Source organism: Somniosus microcephalus, chromosome 10 (assembly GCF_052327205.1).
Source record: "Somniosus microcephalus isolate GS21.2 chromosome 10, FLI_Smic_1.0, whole genome shotgun sequence".
Lineage (NCBI taxonomy): Eukaryota > Metazoa > Chordata > Chondrichthyes > Squaliformes > Somniosidae > Somniosus > Somniosus microcephalus.
In genome coordinates this window covers 122681486-122697312 of record NC_140996.1, presented here as the reverse complement: position 1 = coordinate 122697312, position 15827 = coordinate 122681486, and the positions used below count along the sequence as shown (strand labels likewise).

The window sequence follows — 15827 nt, the reverse complement described above, 5'->3', positions numbered from 1 at the left end:
GTCAATATCCACCCCCGTCTGTAATCTCAGGGTAGTTAGCTTCAATTACTGTAATTCAGTTCAGCCCCAAACACAGAGGGACTCGTATCTCAAAATAACAGATACACATATAAAGTTAGGACAGCACATGCTTACAAATACCCAATAGATTACAAGTCATCTTCCTCTTGTTTTATTTTTGGTATGCCTTGAGTTACATAGTTACATCGGGTTGAATTTTAACCCCAAAAACAGGAGGGTTGGGGTCGGGTGAGATTTAAAAATTTAAAAAAATCTCAAACCCCAACCCGCCCAGTTCCAGGTTTGATGCAGGTGGGACAAGGGGCGGCCAGCCAACACACTCCCAGGAGTCGGGTTGACCATTTAAATATTTTAATGAGACTGGCTGCCTCAGATTTAATCTTTTTTACAGGTTTAACCCTAGCAGGCCGGATTTCACAGGCCTCGAGAAACCCGGCAGATAAAGGGAGATGAGGACTGCTTCGAGGAGAAGGTACGTGCCTTTGCAGCACTGCTTGTGGGCCAGGAGAAGCAGGGGTCCTTTCCCTCCCCCCCCACCCCGGCCCCCCAAGCTTCCCTTGTTCCCTTGGATTGGACCCCCCTCCCATCAGACACCCCCTATACAAAGACTGCCCGATCGGGGATCGGATCCTTTCCCCATGCTCCCACTAGCAGCTGCAAGCTCCTTTTCTGCAGCTGCAGCCTGCTCCGGAGTGCTCCCCACCAGACTGGAAGCCAAGCTTGTTAATTAGGCTGACTTCCAGGTGGAGACCTGCTGTAAAAACAAATACGCACTCTGTGGAGTCAAAACTCCACAGCACACGGAAAAAATCAGACTTCCGGGTTTTGTGACTGAAACTCTACTCCCCAACTTACCAAACCCGCCCCAAACCCGGAAGTCAGCCTAATTAACAAGCTTGGCTTCCAGTCAAGATCGGAGCCATAGGCCTGGATTTTAGCCTGGAGGCGAGTTCTGTGTGGGTGTTGGGAAACCCGGAACTAGAGGTTTCCCGAATGTCCTGCAGAATTTAACTGCAGTGCCCCTTTAAGTGGGGTTCCCACCCACCGGCAGTCTGATTGACAGGCTGAAGGGCTCTCAGGCAGGAAGCCTACTTCACAAGCCTGGGAGAGCAGGTAGGTGTTTTGGGGGAGTGAGAGAGATCGTGGGGGGTTCCGGATCATGGGGGTGATCCGATGGTGGTCTGAGGGGTCCTGATTGTGGGAGGGGGTATTGATGGTGGTCTGGGCCGGGTGGTCTGCGGAGGTGGGGCGGGGGGGGTCCCAGTTGAAACTGTAAGTGGGCGGGTTCAAGGTGGGTTCGGTTCAGATTCAGCCCATGGAGTCTACAGCACGGAAACAAGCCATTCGGCCTAACTGGCCTATGCTGGCATTTATGCTCCACACGAGCCTCCTCCCACCCTTATTCATCTAACCCTATCAGCATATCCTTCTATTCCTTTCTCCCTCATGTGCTTTTCTAGCTTCCCGTTAAATACAACTCTGCTATTTGCCTCAACTACTCCTTATGGTAGCGCGTTCTACATTCTTACCACTCTTTGGGTAAAGAAAGTTCTACTGAATTCCCTATTGGATTTATTAGTGACTATCTTATATTTATGACCTCTAGTTTTGGACTCCCCACAAGTGGAAACCTTTTCTCTACGTCTACCCTAGCAAACCCTTTCATAATCTGAAAGACCTCTGACAGGTCGCCCCTCTGTCTTCTCTTTTCTAGAGAAAAGAGCCCTAGCCTGTTCATCCTTTCCTGATAAGTATATCCTCTCAGTTCTGGTATCATCCTTGTGAATCTATTTTGCAGCTTCTCCAGTGCCTTTATATCCTTTTTATAATATGGAGCCCAGAACTGTTCACAGTTCTCCAAGTGTGGTCTAACCAAGGTTCGATACAAGTTTAACATAAGTTCTCTGCTTTTCAATTTGATCTCTCAGAAATGAACCCCAGTGCTTTCCAAATAACTGTAAATTTACTGAATATAACTGAGGAGGACGTTAGCTTTTGCAGGAAATTCTTAATGTTAATTAAACTAGGGCTTATAAATGATTAACCATTACAGACAGTGAAAGGGGTGAAGCCTGCCGCAGCCAGCAGCACCGCAAAGTGAACATTCATGCACACTTTTAAAGAGACAGTACACTGAAAACAAAAGAAATCCTGTAGCCTTTTACTTTTAGCCTTTTTCTATCAAAACAATTTTCAGTTTCTGATGTTTGCTACTTAACCCCATTCTGTACTGATTGGAAACCTCAGGCTTACAGTCTGCGTCCTCACCCAAGCCTGGTATGGTGAAAGTCCTGGCAATAGTTTTGTGGGTTTTTCCCTGATTCTTTTGTTATTCTTGGTATAACTAACCAAGGGATTTTTACGTAACTCCTTTTGCAACCTCTGACTGGTGTAAAAGGGCTGATACTAACTCCACCACCTCTTTCACAATTTATTTCCTTCTTCTCCATTGGTGGGCAGGAGAGCTGTAATGATTTAGAGTATCGGGGAAGGGGGTGCTGGGAAACCAGTCAAGTGTCCCAGTCCCTTTCTAGGTTCACGTTTCAGAACAGCTACCACTTCTTTTTTCCTTGTTGGTCTCAGCCCTCAACTCCCGTTCTGCATTCCTTTAGACTATATTTACACCTCTCACGTTTCTTCTCTAGCTGTTCCTTTCCACAACTTACACTTTGTGCCCTAAACACCTGATTCTCAGTTTTGAGATGGTTCCTTGAAGTAGAGTTTCTGAGCAAGTACTCCTGCTGTTTGTTGTTCAACAATCTTATCTTTAAGTTCCTGGATTTAATTCTCCGGCAGCTGTTTAAAACCTCCTCTTCATAACATTTCTCCAAGTCATTCTCTAACTCCACTATCATTGCTTCCATCTTTAACTGTTTCTGCATCAATTTCTCACTTGTTTTCATATTCCTTACAAACTTTAAGCAAAAATGCTAATAGCCAGACCACCTTTGTCTGTCTATCCTTGAGTTTCTTTCCTGTTTCAGTTCCCCGAGCCAGAATCTGCACATCTGAAAAGGGTCTATGTGCTGCTTGAAGTCCTTAAATTGTTCCTCCCACCTTGGGAGTTTAGATGGTGGTCTCCACCTAACCTCAACCCCAGCCTGCAGTCCAATGTCTGCAGTACACGTGCAGCACACTACCAGCTGTACAATGCCTGCGCTTTACAACTAAGCTCCCAGAGCTTTGGTTAACCACTTAAACCAGTTATACTAGGATGCGATTGCCCGAGCTACTGATCCCTTAAACTTAATTAGCAAGTAGGCTGTTGTGATGGGGCAGCCCCTTCCTGCCTCTAGCCAGTCCGGGACTTGGTCCAGGCTTTCTCAAACAACTAGGCTGATGTCTCTTCATCCAATTTGGCTCTTGGATGATCTTAAAGCTTTCGTGTCACGGGATTTTGCACTCAAATGAAGGACTGTGTCCAGGCTGAAGCTGGCATTCATTAGGACTTCCAGGTACTGATATGAATTAACAATTGGAACTGATGCCCCTCTATCTTCCAAAGGTGATGGTCCCTCGGGTCATGTAAGGCCACAATATTGCATTGTGGGGCACCCAACACTGGTTACCCCATGGTTCAAGATGGTGAGTAGAGTAAGCTAGTTCACCAGGTGAATCTGCAAAGATACAATATCATCTGTGAAAAGGAAGAGCGCAATATTTTCAGAAATGCCTGGAAAAGACTCTCCAAGTATAAGTATAATGTCACCCAACACATCATTGATGAAGACACAAGTAGGATGGGTAAGAGTGTACAACCTTGCCTCAGTCTTCTTGCAAGAAACAAATTCAATGGGTGGAAATTGGCTAGCACCAGACTATGGGCACAAAACAGGTGGTGCAACCACAATGCACATCCGAAGAGGTCGACCAAGGATCTCCCAAAATTGATCCTCAGCATCTGTCACGCCTCCAGAGCCAGCTTGAATATTTCCATTTGGACTGGCTGTCTTGCCGGCAGTGGCCCTAAGGTAGGTCATAGGGGGTAGACGGAAGGAGGATGGTACGGGGCTAGCGTGGACTGACAGCAGACTCAGGAGTGCGGTGGAGCCGAGAGGAGCACTCCTGTTTCTCCTGGGTCCACGTGAAGATAAAATTAGAAAAAAACATACCTATTTATTTGTGGCGCTGATTAGACCACAGTAAACACTGTAAATCTGAGTGGAGCAGGCCTGGAAAAGATGCTTAAACAGGCGTTAGGCTCCTCATTGACATATTCAAGAGGACTAATGATGTTTAAGGGGACTGCCTGGGATACCTGAATATCGTCTGAGGACAATATTGGGGTGTGGGACAGAGCCCTGTGAAATTGGCCCTTTTTGCCTCCCGTTTTCCACCTGGAAAACAGATGCAACAAGGATAAACTTCTCCCCCAGTGAGTCTCCCATCCACCTTCACATGAATCTTGGAGCTGGAATAGATATCCTAGATACAATTCAAGATTTGGGCTTGTATTCCCATAGGCTCCAGATTTTTCATGAGGGCTGTATGAGGCTCTAGTTCAGTGGTTGCCAGGTAGATGCTCCAGGGCAGACAGCTACTTGGGAAGTGCAGCCAATCAGGCGATACTGCTTATTGAGCATTCCTTCTTTCTTGCAGTACCACTGGAAGAATGAGACAGTGTGACTGGGGAGTTTACATTCAGAATTACAATAGTCAGGCCTTCACATATCAAAAGCGAGGGAAATGCACCTCTATCTGTAGATGCATGTGTGAGGGTACTGGTGGGTGTGCACAGAGCATGTCTGGTGATGTCTGCTTTGTCTGGTGTCCATTCGTTGGTTCTTCTCTTCCTGTAAAAAGTTCAAATAGGGAGATTCCTATTGAGAAACCCATTGGCTGGGGGTGTGGGGGAGGGGGAAACAAATCCAAGTGGCAATAGCAAAAGCACAAAAAAAAAAGTTGAGAAATGGTCTCAGGACTGTCCGATGAATCTTCTTACTAGGCTTTTTAAATGAACATGGGGTAATTTTGACTTTGTGCGATAATATAAAACGGGTGATAGTGAATCCATTCTCCATCACCTGTTTTTTATTTCCATTGAAGTCAGAATTATTTTCATATGTCTACAGTTGATCCTCGAGCAACTCCGGATGCCGAGTTTTTATGGGTGTAAACATCACTCAGCTTAATTCACGAATGTTGTGAAATAGTGCGCCGGACAAACCAATGTTAACCCCTTCTAAATTACGTATTAGAATGAATTTCCTGCCCGTTTTTTTTTCTGGCCCTGGAAATGTGTGTGCGATGCGTAATGAGGAAGATCCAGAATTATGGATCTCCATCCAAATTTCTAGAAAATAGAGGATTCAGTGTTTGTTAGCAGCTAAAGGTTCTTGGAGACAAGAACCTCTCAGTCACTGCAATTATGATAAAAAGCATCACTTCTCGACATAAAAAGGTCACGATTACTATGCATATTTAGAAAACGATGGGGGTGAATTTCCTCTGGCTTCGCCCATTTCCTCTGGTTTCTCCCATTTCGCCATAACTTTGGCGGAAGAGCATCTGAAACCCCGTTTACATGTAAACGGGAGTTTCCATCACACTTCCAATGATGTTACGGTGGCGGAAGAGGAGAAGCAGGAAATACATCCCCAACACTTTTGTTGGAAACAGGTATCTGTGGAGCTAATGAATGCTAAAGTAGTAATTGTTACATGTGGTTCTTGTCAGGCTCCAGTTTATGATTGTTACAATCATTTAAAGTAATTTGCTCCTCTGGTGTTGCAGGCAACTCCTGAGTTTTATCAGTAATTTTGAAAACATCAAATCTTACAGGTAGAAGCTTTCTATTAAATACAAACGAGGCCAGGTATGAGAACATCACAGTAGAAAGTAAGGACAGCACCATTGTGAAAGTTTTAAATGGAAAGAGTTGCTCATAGGTGCCATTCTCAAAGGAAATGCCTGGATATTGAATTATAGGCGGGATTCGAAGGAAAGGTTCACCAGCTAATAGTCTCAAGGTTAATCCAATAACATATCCTGCAGCAGATCCGTATGCATTTGTGTTTGGGATGAAGAGGACACAGACAAACTGTGGAAACAGTATGGCATACACTAATTCTGAACTCAGGAACCACAGGCCGTAAATCGAGTTTGTTAGAAGTGCCAATGTTGTAGCTGCAGCTCCAAACAGAACGACTGAAGTCCGCATAACCCATATCACTTCTTTCTCAGCAGCCTGTGGATAAAATAAATATGTAGATTAGTAAAATATAACAACATTTTGCTTTATTCATTAAACTTAAAATAATTGGTGATGTAGCATATTGGTACTCCAGCATGCTAGAGCATGGTTCATGGCTGTCAGTTCCCATTTGATTACTCCCAACCTCAGCCAAGCACTGATCACAATGCTGCCCTGCAGAGAAGGTAAATCAGAGGGGCCATCAATGTTCCCTCTAAGCTGCGCAGCCACGCAGTCCTCTGCATTCTCACGCAGCCCGAGACCGGCTTTTTCAATGTTAAATTGTGAATGGGCCATGCGGCCCCTTAAAGGGGTTGTGCACACAAAAAAAATTAGGGGGGAACACATTGGCCATCACCCCTGCATCTATCAGGTGCCTGTCACAATATTGTAATGGTAGCTATCTGCTTTCTCAGTTGAGGAACTTTGCGTAATGCAGTGACCAGAACCATAGCTGTGAATACATTTAAAAATATGGATGTGGAACTCAAATAGAGATGATGGAATTAGATCAGTCACATAACATACTGGATGCTATTTAATGGGAGTGTTTTATAAGACGTAATTTTTTTTAACATTTGCTCTCAGAATGTGGGCGACACAGGAAAAGCTGCATTTATTGCCCGTCCCTAACTGCCCTTGAGAAGGTGGCGGTGGGCCTTCTCGAACTGCTGCAGTCCTTGTGGTGATTATACACCCACAGTAAGATTAGGTAGGGAAGGGAATTTGCTCGATAACATAGAGCAAATTGTTTAATCACCATGGACTGTTCCTCCATTAAATGGATTTCCCCTGTCATATTGAGCACAGGATCTGTGCAGGTTTCCATTAAAGAAAGACTTGCATTTCTATAGCGCCTTTCATGACCTCAGTACATCCCAAAGTGCTTTACAGCCAATGAAGTACTTTTGAAGTGTAGTCACTGTTGTAATATAGGAAACGTGGCAGCCAATTTGTGGACAGCAAGGTCCCACAAACAGCAATGTGATAATGACGAGGTAATCTGTTTTAGTGATGTTGGATGCACGTTGTTCGTAATAGGTTACACTTTAACTGATGTCTACTGTCCTATTGATTTGCCTACATTGTCGTACAATAATATGTGATGCTAATTTATCAACATGATGAATAGTTTGTTTTGAAAATCTGGATAAAACATTGATATTACAGAAAAAAGACCTAATGAAATATTCTGACATGGAACTTTCCGGATGTTCATCTGTCTAATTAAAAACATTGAAAATGAACTCCTACTTGCACAATATTTATCATAATGAGGTTCATGCTTATATTTCCTTTTCAAAGTTAAATTCATCTTACCTGTGACACAAGGTATTCAGTTATTGAAGCAACTGCTTACAGTACAGCACCTCATCACACAATCTTTGCTCATTGAAGAAGCAACTGGAAGGAAATTTTAAGCCCAACATATTGGCAGTGAAGTAAAAAGGAACACAATTTATTGTGTACTGCAATTTCTAGGTATGAATACAATCCTGTTGCAAAAATAATGTAAAGACTGGAATCTAAGGACAGCTAGATCCACACGGTAACAACAGAAAATGCTGGAAATACTCAGTAGGCCAGGCAACATCCATGGAGAGAGAAACAGAGTTAACGTTTCAGGTCGATGACCCTTCATCAGAACTGAGAAAAAAGCAGGAAATGAAACAGATTAAAAAGCAAGTTTGGGGGCTTGGAAATGGGGGAGGGGATGAAAGAACAAAAGGGAAAGTCTGAGAGGTGAAGAGACATTAAGAGATATTCAAGGCGAGACGAGATGGTAATAGGACAGGTAAAGAGACAAAGGATGGCTCTAGATGAAGTGTGAAATGTGCTGGCAGATTGAAAGACAGCTGCCATGTGGGAGAGAAACAAAAAGGAAAAGGCACAAACCAAAGGTGTGGATAAAAAATATATAAAAATATAATAGGGGTCGAGGTTATGATCTGAAATTGTTGAACTCGATGTTGAGTCCGGAAGGCTGTTAAGTGCCTAATCGGAAGATGAGGTGCTGTTCCTCGAGCTTACGCTGAGCTTCCATGGAACAGTGCAAGAGGCCGAGGACGGTGAGGTCTGAGTGGGAATGAAGCGGTGAATTGAAATGACAGGCGACCGGAAGCTCGGGGTCACCCTTACGGACTGAACGGAGGTGTTCCGCAAAGTGGTCACCCAATCTGCGTTTGGTCTCCCCTATCATATTTTTATATTTTTTACCCACACCTTTGGTTTGTGCCTTTTTTTTTTTCTCTCCCACATGGCAGCTGTCTTTCAATCTGCCAGCACATTTCACACTTCATCTAGAGCCATCCTTTGTCTCTTTACCTGTCCTATTGCCATCTCGTCTCGCCTTGAATATCTCTTAATGTCTCTTCACCTCTCAGACCTTCCTTTTTGTTCTTTCATCCCCTCCCCCATTTCCCAGCCCCCAAACTTGCTTTTTAATCTGTTTCATTTCCTGCTTTTTTCTCAGTTCTGACGAAGGGTCTTCGACCTGAAACGTTGTCTCTGTTTCTCTCTCCACGGATGTTGCCTGGCCTGCTGAGTTTTTCCAGCATTTTCTGTTGTTATTTTGGATTTCCAGCATCCGCAGTATTTTGCTATCGTATTAGATCCACAAGGTACTCAATATAGTTGGGCTCAATACTGGAATTGTGTTTTAGGCATTTATGGGGTGTGGGCATCGCTGGCAAAGCCAGCATTTATTGCCCATCCCTAATTGCCCTTGAGAAGGTGGTGGTGAGCTGCCTTCTTGAACTGCTGCAGTCCGTGTGGTGATGGTACTCCCACAATGCTCTTAGGTAGGGAGTTCCAGGATTTTGACCCAGCGATGATGAAGGAACGGCGATATATTTCCAAGTCAGGATGCTGTCTGATTTGGAGGGGAACGTGGAGGTGGTGGTGTTTCCAAGTGCCTGCTGCCTTGTCCATTTCCTTTTTAAAGTAAGCTAGGGGACACTTTTCTTAGTCTGGGCCTACTACTTGTCTGCTATTGGCCTGCTTGCCATATCACAAGCCAGCTTAAGGTTCTTTGTGCAGTATGTCTGACAAATTGCAAGCATCAACGTCACAAAAATCTGCTGCCAACATTGCTTCTTGATGTGAATTAAGCATTTTTCTGTTTTTTAGCAAAAACCATTGAGCTGCATGAAGAACTGTACCTCAGGAGGCTAAATAGGTGTGGTAAGTTCCATGACAGGGCCTTTTCTCATTGCATGTTTTACTTGTGCGGTCCAATAATGCTGGTGCTGCACAGGCATTATTGTGTATCTGTGCACATGTGAGCTTAGCTTGCCAGATAAAGGGAGTTCATCCCATTAGCTTAATTTCCTGGCACTCCAAGCACATTTCTCATGATGTGTTCGGAATGCTAGGCTGCATTGTTGCGCACAAGCAGCCAGTGAAGGGTTACTGTCTGTCTCTTGTCTGGTGAACACTTTCCTGTGCAGCAGAACTCGTGCGCAAACTCATCCTCTGGGGAGGTGGCCCCCGAGTTACCCTTTCCCCCTGGCCTTGCTGCAGCCCACTCATGCCTGGTGCCTCACCCTGTGCAGAGCCTGCTTCTACACTAGCCTCTAAAGTATGCTCAGTGCCAGTTTCTGAGCTGGTATCTGTGAGTGAGACATGCTGTGACACTGTGTCGTCTTCTTCTTCTCCCCCCTCGCTCTCCTCCATCACCTTGGGGACAGGCTGCTCTGGTGCTTGGTCTTGATTAGCTGAAAGCAGAAAGGCACAAGAGTTGGCATTATGGTGAGGGGACGGTGGGGGAGGGGGGAAGCAAGATATCCATACATACTGCAGCAGCAGCTTGAAAGTGAGAAGAGATTGTGAGATGAGGAGGAAGTGGGATGTGTGAAGAAGGATTAGGAATGAGCATACTGTTGTTGTCCCCAGGAGGTTCAACCTCACCGGTTGCCGCGGCCTCCATGATTTGCCGCCCAATGATCTCCAGCACTTGCTCCTCCATTTGGCTGCGGTCCTGGATGGCAACTTGCCCTCCACCTGTATGCCACTGCTCCCTCCTGTTATGCATGATCTTAGCCTGCAAGAGAAGGGGAAGCGTGTGAGTGAGTGTGGTGCAATGTGTTTGGGTGATGTGCTTGCCATAGTTGAATAGCTGTCAGTGTGTGCAAGTTATGAGATGTGGATGTAAGTGTTGCAGCAGTAGTAAGGTTATAAGGGTGAAGTGAAGCTATGATTGTGAGGTCTGAGTGGTGGTAGGTAGATATTGTTTGTAGGTGAGTGATGGGGGCGTGGTGCATTGATCAGTGTACGAGGCTTGTGGTGTACATGGTGGGATATGGCATTTGCTGAAGCCTTCACTCACCTTGACCTGCCATGTGAGGTCATTAAACTTCTTGTGGCACTGGATCGCCGACCTGGGGCCCACAGTGTTGGTCGTCACATAAGTGGCTATCTCCTGCCAGAGCCTTCAAAGTGTATGTGGTGTGGGCTTCCAGCCGGTCTGCGGGAAGATGACAGCCCACCTCCTTTCCACGGCCACCACCAGTGCCTCAAGAGCTGCATCTGAGAATCTGCAGGCTCTCTCCCTGTGCTGAGGCTCAGCCATCTGCTTCCACTGCCGTCCAATTCCAGGTGAAGTTGGAACTGGATTGACAATGAGGTGCTGTAGCATTAATGCACCTCCCCTTTAAGTACTGAATAACTCCTGTGCCACATATGACTGGGAATTAGACTGGACCTGATATTGGCCCGCCTATTGAGCAGTAAGGCAATGAGCAGCAGTTTTAGCGCTGAGGTCAGTACTATAATCATGTTAATGAGGACTGAGCACAAATTTTGCATTCTACCTAGACCATTTAACCTGGTGCAGCTTAACATCGTTGGGCCGTGACACAGCCTGTTATGCGACCATATCCAATTTCTAGGCCATCATTAAAAAATAGATGGTTTCCAAAAGTTGTAGACACAAGACACAACTGCAAACTTCTCATAACTATATACCTGAAGTGGTAAAAGCAAAGCCAGAACGTGGCAGTCACCATCCCAAGTGCCCAAAGCCTTCCTGCTACTTTTGCTACTGACATTGATATGATTTTACTTTTTTAATACTATAAATCATGTATCATCACACATAAGAGAAGAGGAAATCTTACATTTCATTTTTCATAACATAGTTGATTCCGCAGTAGAGTGCTCCTGGTGCAGAGCAGTACTCACAGGGAAATCGTGTGTCCGCAGTGTCAGATTTTCTGTTCATTATGTTGCCGGCCCACAGTGTGCCAACTGACACTCCCTGTGGGCGCTGCTCCACACTAAGAGGGCTCTACATTCTATTCATTTTTTTAACAGTTCAAACAGATGCTCACCTTTTTTCTAATAATGATCTTGTAGATATTGCGTGCAAACATTGAACTTGCTGATAAAAGTGATGAATCTGCAGATGACATAACTGCTGCTGCAATGGCACCAATTCCCAATACAGAAATGTAAACAGGGCATAGGTACTGAAGGACAATGGGTAATATCATACTCGATTCTTGTCTTTCATTTGGAGTTGGTAAACCATAGCTTGTTTGATTCCAGTCTGGAATAAATGTGATATTTTACATTTAGAATTGCCTTAATCAGTATTTTCTTAATACGAGGTCATGAGGCCTGAAAGAAAATAGCCTAGAAATTCGGTGGGTTGCGCCACCAGTTAGCGCCTAAAGAGGGCACTCAGTGGCTTTAGTGCCACTGGCCACGCCTCCTGCGATATTTAGCTGGGGCACTAATGGTGGCGTTAGCCTGTTGCGCTGCGCCACCACCGATGACGTCATCGGTGTGCGCAGCGCTCCGATCGCGATATTTGGCAGCGCCCACCTCTGTAGCGCCGCTCGCTAATTGCGCCCGCTTCATGGGGCCTACCTGTGGCGGCAGTGGCGCAAGTTAAGGTGGAGGTGCGGGTCAGCTGTTTTTTTCGGCGGCCGCCTGCCAGCACCTCCGTCCCCGGCCTCCTGTTCTCCCCCTGCGGCATTGCCGGCTGTTTTCCGAGAGCCCGGCACTTCTCCTCGGTGCCGGGCTCTTTTGCCGGCACTCGCGATCGCTCATCGCGCTGGTGCAGGCCCCTCCCCCTTAAGAATGGGAGGCAGGCCTGCAGTACTGCAGCGCGCCGTGCCGCAGCGTGTGGTGCTGCGGCACGTTGCGCTGCGAAATTCAGTTTCAGCGCCCTAAGAGGGACGCGGAGTGCCTCGAGCCTCGCCCCGTGTCCCTCTTGGGGCGCTCAAGCTGAATTTCCGGCGATCGCTGCTGCTCCGATCGCAGCGCAAAAACTGGCGCCCAGGCGAGCTTGGCGCCCCGTTTGCGGCTCCACCCAATTTCTCCCCCAATGTATGAAAAAGCCCAAAGCACTCTGTTACAGAAGGGTAGGAAGCAGATTCTCATCCAGGATCTCACATATGGTGAACGCCATATCTCAGCCATGCCATTATCTGCAAGCCCTGAGCCGAGCTCTGGCACTTCCCCACAGGAAAGGAGAATCGTCTTAGGCCACTGTCACATACCTTCAGGTAGATAGTTACAGGATAACAAGAACTGACCAATTTCCTCACATTTTTACTGAATAAAAACTATTTATTGATGATATAACTAGTCCTTCAAATGAAGATAGTCACCATATGAAATTGATGCTCATAATGTATTCAAATTGTTAGACCTCTAGGGCAATGGTGGGTACCTGATGCACTGGCTGCTTGCTCCTTGTATTACTGGGTATGGAGGCCTATGGTCTTCAACGTGCTCAATGGCCTCAGCACAGTTGAGGCTTATTAGGGACAGCAAAGATATTAAATTAATACTCCTCCCTATAATGCAGTTGGAGTGAAGGTGAGGGAGGGCCTTTTAAAAACTATTTTATTTTTTGCTGCCTGGCCCAAATCTCCATTCTTTCACTTTTCACCCCTCTCTCCCCTCCTTCCCTTCTCACCCTCCCTCCCCAACACCATCCCCCCTCCCAAGAAACCTGCTGGCCCTTCACTGGCTGCTGGTGCCTGATATTCCAGCCCCTTCCCTGCCTCCTGGTGCCCTCAGTGCTTCATGAGAGACATGCTGGGAGCACCAGAAAAATATTCAAATGACCCTACCACAAGTTACCAGGCAAGGCTAGTTCATTTGTAGTGTAGACACATGCTGCGCTTAGGGGCAGTGGTTCCAGTAGGACTGCATTAGAACTGCATTATCAACATCATAGTTTATATCTTAAAATAATGAATTTGAGACATTGGTATAATGAGTTAGAACTGTCCTTTCACTTCTGGGACCTAGGTTTTATTCCAAACCTGACAGACCAGAAGTGAGATGAGTTTGCGAAGTCTCCACCAGACTCTTGGTGAGCATAAGCCCGAAGCTTATACCTAGTTCTATTTTGGCACTAAAACAGAGCAATTATGTCAATAACAGCTAATGAACACTTAATATGTTCATATGACAGTATTCTGTCCACTATTTAAGCAAAATAGCAGCCAGAGGAACATCACATGAACAGATTAAGCATTCATCTGCTTAAATTATCCACAGTAGTTTCTAACTTTAAATTATGGGTCTTAGTCAGAGATTACAGAACAATGGTTGGTGCTGATGAGAGAAATAGTTAAGATCAAACCAATAGCTGGAAATTGGAAGATTTATTGTTAAAATTGTCATCTGCAAACTCAAACAGTCATGGGGTTCACTATTTATTCTACCAAATTTTCGAATCGCCCAGCAACATTCATAAGAACCATATGAATTTCCATTCAAAATATACTTACGTTTTTAAATTATAACTTTAAAGCTAAAATTTAAAGACATTGACCTGAATTTCCTGGCATATTTCAGTGTGCTAGAGATAAAATGGAAGCCTTTCTGCCCTGCTTTTGACCCACCAAATTTCTAGTTCAAGTTGGGAGGTGGGCCAATCATCTGCCAACCCTTTCAGCAGTGCAGATACTAAAATTGGATGGAAATAACAGGATGATGTCTTTTGTCTGAATTCCTATAATTTCCCTTCCCATTGAACTCTCTCTAACCTAAGGCATTATGGCTTGCCAGGGTCAGCTGATTATGACACAACTGATACATTTAAAGGTGTTCAATGCATGGACAATTTTTGCCCCTATCTCAAGTTTCACTGCATAGTTTGGAAATTTTGTTTCCTTTGTGGAGCTATTGAGGTGGACTTTAAACTGACAGAGCGAGGGACTCTCTGGTCACCTGCAAATTTATAACCCCTGCCCACAACAAAGGATATTATTGGGTAGCATAGGATTCCCATGGGGATTCCTCTGGATGCAATGATGATGGAGGAGGAGGAGACCAGAAGGGAATAAAAGAGAGTGTGGCAGCATCAAAGAAGGATGAAGCCAATTCACAACTATCCTCTTCCCCAAGGAATTCTTAATATGGTATGAATGATGATTTCTGCCTTCATAGAATTCATTTCACACTTCACAAAGGAAGCTCTGGATGACCTGTGCCATTTTCTATACACAGACCTGCAGCCCAGATCAACAGCCCATACAACTATTCAGGAAAGGCAGTCAAGGATGGATTTTGGACAGTAAGGCGTACCCTTTGTTTTCATGGCTCATGACTCCACTTTTATTGCCATCCTCACCAGTTGGTACAACGAGTGACATTCAGCAACTAAAGTGATTATTGAGAGATTATTGGGGTTTTGAAGGAAAAGTTTCAATGCTTTGATAGATCAGGTGTGCTCCAGTATGTCCTGAGTATGTTTCTCACATTGTGGTCACTTGCTGTAATCTACACCATTCCACTATTCAGAAAGAATGGAAATGAATACCTGGAAGAGCTAGGTTCAGCTACTGTGGAAGCTGAGGAATCTGGAATTTAACATCCTAAAGATCCTGACACAGGGGATGCTGTCATCCTGGCTGCCAGGGAAATTCATTAGTAGATTATTAGAAATATGTTCTCCTTGATTAAAGCAAACTTCCATCACTATATCTCCCAGCCATCATGCCTACACCACTCATTCTATAGATAGGAGACCTGGCATGCACTGCTATCCTGAGAGACAGATACATCATGTCAGTTAACTCCAGCCATGCCGCTGGCACTAGGCTCAGGTTCAAGTTGGCAAATGATCAGCGGAAGAGCAAATCAAATGGTTCCTACCAGACACTGAAAGCCCGAAGAGAGCGATTCCTGTAATCCGGCTCTAAGCCTCTGAAGAGTGAAAAGCACTACTTCCTCAAATCCATTCCTCAAGGTCTCAAAGGGCAGCAATCTGTGCTTCTAAGGACTAACTTGTCTTGGGCCACTGCTATGGGGTGGGGAGGGTAACGGTTGCAGACTGCAATGAAGCTTCCAAATGCTCCATTGGTGTCTGCAACAAAGAAAATGCTTCCCTGATGCTGGTGTACATAAGGGCAGTGAACTCCACCATTACCCCTACTATCTGCTGCATTGGCCATGGAGAGAGGAGCCAGGCTCTTCATTGTCATGTTGTCATCATCATCATCATAATAATCATCATCTTACTCCTCCTCCCCATCTGCCCCCCTGTTGCTGAGACTGATCTGTGGAAGAAAAGGAAATGAATTAGGAATGGCTGTGCCACACTCAGGAAAACTAATGAGATAGAGACAGCTCTAGATTTTCTTGAGAG

General features: G+C 45.2%; 1 protein-coding gene across 1 annotated transcript in view; it reads right to left on the bottom strand.

Annotated features, from left to right (window-relative positions):
- Positions 1–5677: 5677 nt before the first annotated feature.
- Positions 5678–15827, bottom strand: part of LOC147111675 (high affinity choline transporter 1-like) — a 45450-nt gene continuing 35300 nt past the window's right edge. Inside the window, exons 7-8 of the mRNA XM_085999924.1 lie at positions 11545–11762; positions 5678–6208 (exon numbers count right to left, since the gene is read on the bottom strand). Coding sequence (XP_085856050.1) covers positions 5678–6208; positions 11545–11762 — 749 coding nt within the window. The remainder of the gene's footprint in view (positions 6209–11544; positions 11763–15827) is intronic.